General features: G+C 25.7%; 1 protein-coding gene across 1 annotated transcript in view; it reads right to left on the bottom strand.

Moving 5' to 3' along the window:
• Positions 1-534: 534 nt before the first annotated feature.
• Hexo1 (beta-hexosaminidase 1) overlaps positions 535-9,295 on the bottom strand; it is a 72,911-nt gene continuing 64,150 nt past the window's right edge. Inside the window, exons 7-8 of the mRNA XM_075378251.1 lie at positions 3,115-3,393; positions 535-1,767 (exon numbers count right to left, since the gene is read on the bottom strand). Of these exons, the coding sequence (XP_075234366.1) occupies positions 1,389-1,767; positions 3,115-3,393 (658 nt within the window). The 3' untranslated portion in view covers positions 535-1,388. The remainder of the gene's footprint in view (positions 1,768-3,114; positions 3,394-9,295) is intronic.

Genomic DNA, 9,295 nt, shown 5'->3' with positions numbered 1-9,295 from the left:
AGTCCATTTTGATATCAGAAAAACGAGATAATACAGTTTGTTATTATTAATTTAGTAAAATCAATTCTTTTATTGTCCATATCTTCCTCTGTACTAATATATAGTACTATAATCAATTAGTAAAATATACAAAAGAATAATAATAAAAAATTGTACAATTTAGAAAAATACCATATACAAATACAAACGGAAATTCACCTTGATCAATCTGCAACAGAGTTTGATTCTCTTATCAAAGCTGCTATAGATAGCAGCGTTTTTGTTAATCTCAGGTAAAATTTATATTATATCAATACAGTGCTTTATTTAGTGGCTGGCCTCAAACATGTGTAAGTTCAAGTATTTTTAATTTTTGAAGAAATATAATTTTTTAATTGTTTGACTGCATATATATATATATATGTAACAATATTTTAATGTGTGATGTTGAAGTTTAGAAAATTTTTTAAATATAAAAAAAAAATTTAGTTTTAACCATCTGATGATGAGGATTCCTCAAAAAGCACTATTGGTGTATAAATGAAAAAAGAAAAATAACAAGGTAAGAAATCTTATTTGATTCTGTACTGTGGTGGATTGTGCTGAGTTTTGTTTTTGCTTTTTAATACAGTTTGTATCTTCAACTTCTATCATAATAAACTCTTGTAATACAAGAAAACATTTAGTATTAATCCATGTTATATACAGACAATCAAATTTTGAAAACCTAAAATTTAATAACAGATGAGTTCTACGTACTTATAATTTGTGAGTTTTTAGGTTAAATAATTATTAAATTATAAACGATATTACAATATTATGAAATTTACATTACTAAATTTATACAGTAATCAAGAAAACTCTAAATGATATTTTAATATACTTGTAATTAAAATATTTCATTAAAGTTTATTAATTTTTTGCTTGATGAATTAATTCACTATAAAAGTCATAGAGAAGATTGTGGGTGGGAATATGAAAATATTATTTTGTAGTATATGAAAAATGCCATGCCTGACCTGGACCGGATTTCAACCCAGAACCGCTGAATGAAAGGCCAAGACACTACCGATCCAACATGGAGATTGGTGAAATGATATATAATCTTTTAATATAATTTTTTTAATTTGAAATATTTTAAGTATTATTTTTTAATTTGGTACGTTCAATGTGTTAACTAAATGAGCAAAAGGAACCAAATAGTTCATAAATTTCACCATCCTTTTTTCATAATTTACTGAGGTATATCAGAAATATCTCTGGTAATTTCATGATAATCTTCATTCTCAATGACACAATGAACGTTGTGATCTTCATAAATAAATTGTAATCAATTATAATCAATTTATTATTTATTATTTTAAGTATTTTCATAATTTATAAAAATGCTTTGTAGCAATTATTTTCACTTATTCAATTGGACAATCACCTTCATGTTGATAACACCACTGTGGTTGAAGTGAATCAGCTGAAATACCTAATTCAACTAAATTATCTCTTTGGTGAAGAAAACGATATTCAGCATCTGCCCAATTTGTTTTTGGATTTGTCCAAGTACGTTCAGCTAATGCTGAAGCACGTGGCCAGAATCTATTGTCAATACTATGATCATCTGCTTGTTCAGTCCAAAGTGCAGCTGATTGCCCTAATATTTGTTTTGTTGTTGCTAAAGTGAAATTAGAAAGTAATGCTTCCCTAGCTAATTCTTCTGGTTTATTCATATACACTGTTTGCCATGGTATGTACGGTGAACACCAGTTATTACCATCTGTTACCCAACCTCCAAATCTGGAAAAAAATACATCCTTTTGAATTACAATCATAAATAACAACTTTAAAAATACTTAGCCATTATTCTTTTTTTTTCTTTCCGAGGTCATTTTTTATTTTTATTATGCATAAATTTCATCCAATTTTTATTACTTTTAATAAAATGTTTAATAACAGTATAGATTTGTTGTAGTACTGTTACCAATATGAATACTTTATAATTAAAACAAATGTAAAAGTAGAAATTAATTTCAGTTTCAGAGAGAGAATTATTATAAGAGAAGTCATTCTGGCCCTCAGGTTAATTTTAGAAGAAAAACTTTAAAAAATAAAGCAACCTATTTGATAGACTCTGATTTAGAAAGTAGTGAAACAAGAATAAAGCCAATCCCTGTTGCTTTTCAAGATCTCTATATAGGAAGCTATTTGAAAATTGAAAGACAAATTTGAGAGTGAAATAACTAACCAAAGAGAAGAAATGAAAACATAAAGATTATCTGATGCAAAGCTAATGAAATATAGGTAAATGAAAAATAAATCGTTAGTTAATAAATCTATTTTACTTATTGTAAAATTAAGTATTGGAATCTGTATATATTAGTTTTGGACATGTGGCATCACAATTCAAGGAGGTCATCATTTGTAGACACAATATATTTACTTCCTTTCCTAGGTTTGCATTGTTTCATTACCAAATTTATTTCATTGATATCTATTCATATATTATCGCAATTCAGCAATGCAAATTTTAAAAAAGGTAACATCTTGATTTTAATTAATTTATGTATTAAACTTTGTTACAAATTTAGTCTTTTTTTGTTAATATATTTATTTATTGTATTACACATTAATTAATAAATTTTAAAAGAATGTGCAATATTTGTTCAAATCTTTTTTGTTAAATCTTCATTTTACTTGATATTCATTAAATGTACTTAAAATTTATTTTTATTATTATTATTTGTTACTATTAAGTCACTAGTTTATCTAATATTAATATATATATATATATATTTTTTTTTTTTTAAATTGTTATCTATGTGATAATTTTGATATGGAAGCACATAATATTACATATACATTTTTGAAAACCTCTTTTGAAGCATTAATTTTATTTGAAACTTGACTTGATATATTTCATACAATTTTGATTAAAAAAAAATAATTACTTCCAAAGACTGCTTTTTTTAATCATGTAGGCAGTATCACTTATGTAATTAAGACAAACTTTAAATTTGTGAAAAATGTCTGGATTTATAACCAGAAAAATATATACATATATAAATGATTATCAAATCTGTTACCCTCCTTCTGCACTTGGGTGAAAGTTAATAAATAATGTTGTAATATTTTACAAAAACTTACCCACAATCAAAGTACAGTGCTTCATAATTTGAAAATATAACTCTATATCCATTATTCAGTAGCTCAGCAACATTTGGATCATTGCCTTTTGTCCATATTTGTATAATATACTGACGTTTATCTAAATATTTTTTCAACGCTTCACCAGTTGTAAGTTTACTAGTCCATAATATAATATTTGGTTTTTTACTACCAGCTGCCCTCATTACTAATTCCAATGCATGTTGCTGAAAATAATTCCATAACTGCAAAAATCCTTCATCATTTGTTTTCCAACCTCTGAAAAAATATCCAAAATATTAAAATATAAAATATATATCCGAGAAATAGAATAAAATAACTTAAAACATAAACAAAAACAAATTCAAGGTTTATTTTATTCTTCATAGTAGTGAACATTATAACATTTTTAATGATAAATCAAACTAAATGTATGTGATTTATATACATGTACAAATGAAGTTTGTTTATTGTTCAGAAAGTTACATTCTATGCTATGTTTTTTAAAATTTATTAACTGTTTTTCTGTATCTTTAAAACAGTTACCAGACAATCACGTAAGGTTGCCACTCTGTTGAATCCCAGTAAAGAAACATCTGTCCCACTGTCTACTAAAAGGTGCAAATTGAGCTGGAATAGGAGACTGACATATCTCCTAAGTTATGTTTCTTCCTATCAAAGGAGGATGAAGTTAAAGAAAGGAGACAGTGTAATGAGGAGGGGGAGAGTGAATCAATTCACAAAGGGGTCTGACTCTGATGCGGTATGACTGGGTTAGTTTACTACCTTGCTTAGAACCAACAGTACACAATTACTGTTGTAACAGTTAATGATTTATCTGGTAATCCAATTGATTTCATATGCAGTTAAATTATACCATTCTATTTTGGTATGAAGGATTTTTAATAAAACACTGAGGTTATCATTATAATTACAATTTTTAGTACGATATAAATAAAATTTATTATTTTGTTAGGGTTTCTTCAAAAGTTCGAACATGTTCAAAAGTTTGATTCCTGTAAATATGGATCATTCTGACTAATGTTTAGTAAATTAAACATTTCTTAATATTTCCTTAATACCTTTGCTACAATTTTCTTCTTCATTTGCTTGAAACATAGTAATTTAATCTTTAAAATAATAACAATAAGTCAGATCAATGTGATATTTTAATTTAATAAATCATATTTTCTACAGTCTTGTTAAAGCTCATTAAAGGGTAAAAAAAATTAATATGCAAATGGGTTAACATGTATCCATGTGTGCAACATGCTGTGTACAAACTTAAATATTTTTCAGTAAATTTCATAAAAGACGCATTTGTTTTATCCGTATTTTTTATTTATTGTTTTTATCTTTTTATATAATTGTTGTTTACATTTTATATTAATATAGGTTATAATTATACTATTTTTTATTTATAAATTTTGTCTGATTAATCCAGGTTTTCCAAAAATTCTCCTAGATATTTCAAATTAAATATTGGAGTTTTTTTATTATTTATAAAGAAGTAAATCCATCTATAGCTGTTATGTCAATATAATATATAATTATATTCTGATCTGGCATAACATTTTAATAATTATTTATGAACATATGTATTTTACTATGTTACATGTTAATATTTTCTTCTTTATGAGACAATGGATGCAAACACCAGAGCTGTATGTATATGTTCATAAAGAAACAGTAATCATGTAAATAGTAAATTAAATCTTCTAATGTAATTTATTTGTAAAGAATTGTAGATGTCATTTACTCTCTGTTATGTACTGATATTTCCCTCAACTACTTTCAACATCGCTAACTGGTAAATATATTTTTCATTAAACAGCAAAGTTTTATTTTATATCATACATATAAAGTGTGAAAATTATGTAACAAATCTATCATTCATTAAAATTTTAATTAACTTATTTATTCTGATTAATATAAACTGATAGCACATGCCACTTCCTCCGCTGAAGGAAGTGCATGTCCCCTCCAAAAACTACGGTTCCATGAGGTGCTTTCCTGCTAGATCAAAAGGCCTTTAGTGGATGGACTGAAGTGGAATCATGCAGAGAGAAAGACATAAATATCTTGTAAGTCTCCCAAGATTAACCCATGTAATTGTAAAGTCAAATTGATCTGCAAAGGAACGAAAAGCATTCTCCAATTCCGTCCTAATACAAAAATAAATTAACCGCCATTAAATAAATAAATATCGCCCGATATACTAAAAATAAAAAAAAAATAAACAAAAAATTTACTATCATCAAGCATTCATATTTTTATAAACATTTTTATTAAAACTAATTAACATGAACTGATCTATATAAATCTGAAATCATTTGTAAAATTATTAATTGTTAAAAAATATAATTTTACATACACCAAAATGTTACTAATATCATAATGGTCAAATAAAGAATACGTAATAACACCAAACTAGAACAATTTCAGATTATTTATTGACTGTTTTTTATGATTTTTTTGACAAGTAGTAGTAGTATCTTACATGCCAAATGGAGTAGCCTCAACAAAAACTATGTTGTTTTGAAATTACATTATTATTTTAAATTCTCATTTCAATTTTAACAAATATATTGGAAACCACATTAAACTGAATTTATTTATTACACTAAAAAATTATACATCTTATCTTTTATAAATGTTCATATCTTTCAAAATAGAAGATTTTAAGTTACAGGATTTTAACTAATCTCATCATAATATATTAGTAGTTGAATGAATTTATTTATGTATATGGAGTGACCATACCATTACTACACAAATAATAAAGCAACAATGATCATAGTGTAGATCTAAAAATTATTTAAACATAACTGTATTTTAAATATGTAACAAAAATACAATCTAATGGTTCGCAATAATGTCAATAGAAAAAGGAAAATACTAAGCTCTAAATATCATATCATTCCAGTACTGAACAGCAAAATTCACATATAAGTCAATAATAATTTTTAAAATTTTTAAAAATAAAATAATTTTGATGAACTGAAAAATTATAAATTTGTTTTAATATTAATAGAATTCAATACCAACTAAAGATGCGGGATTCTGCGAAAGTCGATTATTAGAACTAATTTGGCAAGTATAAATTATCAAATTATTATGTTTTGGTGATTTATATTTCATACAATATATATATATATATATATATATTAATTGTATAAAAAAATCAACTGGAATATATGAAATTGCTAAAAGTTCTCTTTATTTCTGAGTGAGTTGATATCCATTGTACTCATATGTATAATAGATATATACATATGTGTATGTGCGTGTGCTCATGCATGAGCACACATGCATATGTGTATGTATATTTATATGACATAATAAAATAATTAATTCATAAAATAAATTAACTTTTTCTATTTACAAAGTTTTTACAATCAATCAAATAAATGTCAAGAGGAAGAATCATAGAAACAGAAACTGATTATATCTTAATATTTACTTGGCTTGATACTGTACAGAAATGTTTTTTTTTCATCAATTCATTTATTCTTCCAGATTTGTTTAGGATTGAGAATATTAACAGGTTCATTTATATCAAATAAATTTTGTATAAAATTTACATTTAATTAAATTTCTAAACAGATTTATTTTATGAACTTTTTTTTAATAACATTAATGAATAATGCTACTGATTAATCAAGATTTAGGCTATTTCATCCAAAAAATGATTTACATAAAAATTAAATTTAAAAATAAAAAACTAAAAATGAAAGAACTAAAAATAGTTCTTTCAGACAATTATAAAAAGTACAAAATTAAACAAAAATTACAAATCTCTGGAGTGTAATTTAATAATAAATGCTAAATATTCAGTTTCAATATGCAAATATTCTTTTCTTAAATATATTTCTAATGCAAAATATTTATTGCATACCTTTTCAAGTGTGATAACAAAATATATCTCAATTCTTCAGTTCACTTTTGATCAGAGATAAGATTTCAAAAAAGTAATTACTTTTCTTAAAGTAATTTACTTTTCAATAACAACAAAAGTTGGAGAGGAACACAAGAATATCGAGGAGAATTATCCCCCTACTATTTTACATCATGGCATTTGACCCTTGCTGCTGGATCTCTTTCTTATTAGATGGTGGTTAGTTAATTTTTATTATGGGTTAGATTTGATTGTTTTAAAATTGGTTGATTTTTATTATCTTCAAATCCTCTTAGATCATGGACCTTTAACATTAAACTGGAGTTTGAGAGTATTTGGGAGAATTGCAAAAATATTGCGTCTTTCACATAACATACTGCCTCTTCAGTCCATCCTCTAGCGGGCTTTCAGTCTGGCAGGAATATGCCAGTTGGGGCCCTACTTTGATAAGGAGGAATGTGTTCTCTCAATAAAGAGAGTTGCACTGAGGCAGTTACCTCTTTTGTATACAGGCTAATGTAGGGGAAGGAATAGGAGGCTGGTTTCTACTGATTTTCTTCTTCATCTGTTTCTGGTGAACTGGAATTTATTAACTCCATCTTTCAGAAGATGATTTTCTTTTTTCTTAATTCTCTCCTTTCTTCTTTAACCTGATTCTTTGTATTTATTGGTTATAACTACAACCATTAATATTAAATATGTTAAAAGCCCTGAAAAGGGCATCACAACAGAGAATAATGGCATCATTCTTCAGATCAGGCATGAATTCCTGCTTGATCTTCTGCTGTTATTTTCTTCATTTGAGGATGAGAGAATAAGTTTAATGAACAGAAAAACATGTTATAAACACTTTTAACTGAGGTTATGTTTTAACATAAGGTTAGGTTAAATTAAAAAAATATATGAACAATCAGTGCTAGTAATAAGCTTGAGAAAACATTTTTTTTAATGATTTTAGATCTACAAAACAATATAGATTTTCCACTAGATTTATTTTTAGCAAAATTGACATAAATTTCTTCTAACCACTTTGTGAAGAGTCACATGTTTGTTCTGTAACCAGCAGAAAGTGATTGATGCATATTACTGTGGTTATTTCCCAGATGTGCAGTAATAAAAATCACTTGAATAATCCATCACTGGATAAACTTTTCTTATGAAGTGGTTCAATAGGCCTTTTCCTCAAATTGAGAGAAGTTATTTAAAAAAAAGAAAAGTAAATAACTTCTAGTATTTTACCATACAAGTTTTTTTTTGCTTTTTTTGAATGAGAAAAATAACAAAACATTTTGTATATTTATAATAATTGATTTGTTTGCATATTTTTATTTAAATTTTGACTGAGAATTTATTTTGAAATATCTATTACTGCTAAACAACAATATTAATAGATTTTTAAAAATATAGATATAAGCGCTTGTTACAGATGAAATACAAATAATACACTAAGTGATTACTATTAAATAAAATTTCTTTGAGGAAATTTCACAATTTCATTTATAAAAATTAAAATGTGTTGATAAATTTAAATTTTAAAAATGCATTTAAATAAGTAATAATTCTCCATTAAAATTTTTATCTGATTTAATTTTTTGTTAAAATGATTCGTTTTGTATCATTTCATTGCTGATTGTTATGGGAAACAAAATTTATTTATATTCTACTTATAGTAAGAAACGTGCGATTATATTACTAATGATACTAATAGTTTGGGTTCATATCACAGTCAAGTTTGACATTTTTTAAACACTATAAAATTCATCAATTGCAAAGTGATTAAAACTTATTATTACTAAAGGAAATTAAATGCAGGAGTATTCTCTTCCTCTCTTTTCAACAGCCATCTTGCCGATTGGCCACTTTTTATGGAACCAAAAAAACTCTTAAAAACAGATTGATCTGACTTTTAAGTTATATGAATTTTGTATTGTCAATCTGGGTTTCAGTTTTCTTATTCTCAACATGTTAGCAGTATCATATATTTTTGATTTATGGAAACCGTAATATTGACAGATTTCTAAGAGAGGGAGCATATAAACAGATTTATAAATTGAAGTGAAGGAATCTAGTCTTCAGAGAGAGGATAAAAAATAGAGTATTTTTCCTTCCCACTTCAATAAGTTAAGAGTAAAAATAATTGTAATATTATTATTTAAAAAGAAATAATCATGTATAGTAACTGAAGAATGATAGCAATAAAGAATCGAATGACAATAATTGAAAAATGCTGTGTCGACAGAACCTGTTCTTAGATGCTGGACAAGGACTTTAAGTTCCTAGTAG

The sequence above is a fragment of the Lycorma delicatula genome, chromosome 11 (genome assembly GCF_047948215.1).
Source record: "Lycorma delicatula isolate Av1 chromosome 11, ASM4794821v1, whole genome shotgun sequence".
Lineage (NCBI taxonomy): Eukaryota > Metazoa > Arthropoda > Insecta > Hemiptera > Fulgoridae > Lycorma > Lycorma delicatula.
The sequence above is the reverse complement of the archived record's forward strand: the minus strand, read 5'-3'. Positions and strand labels throughout refer to the sequence as shown.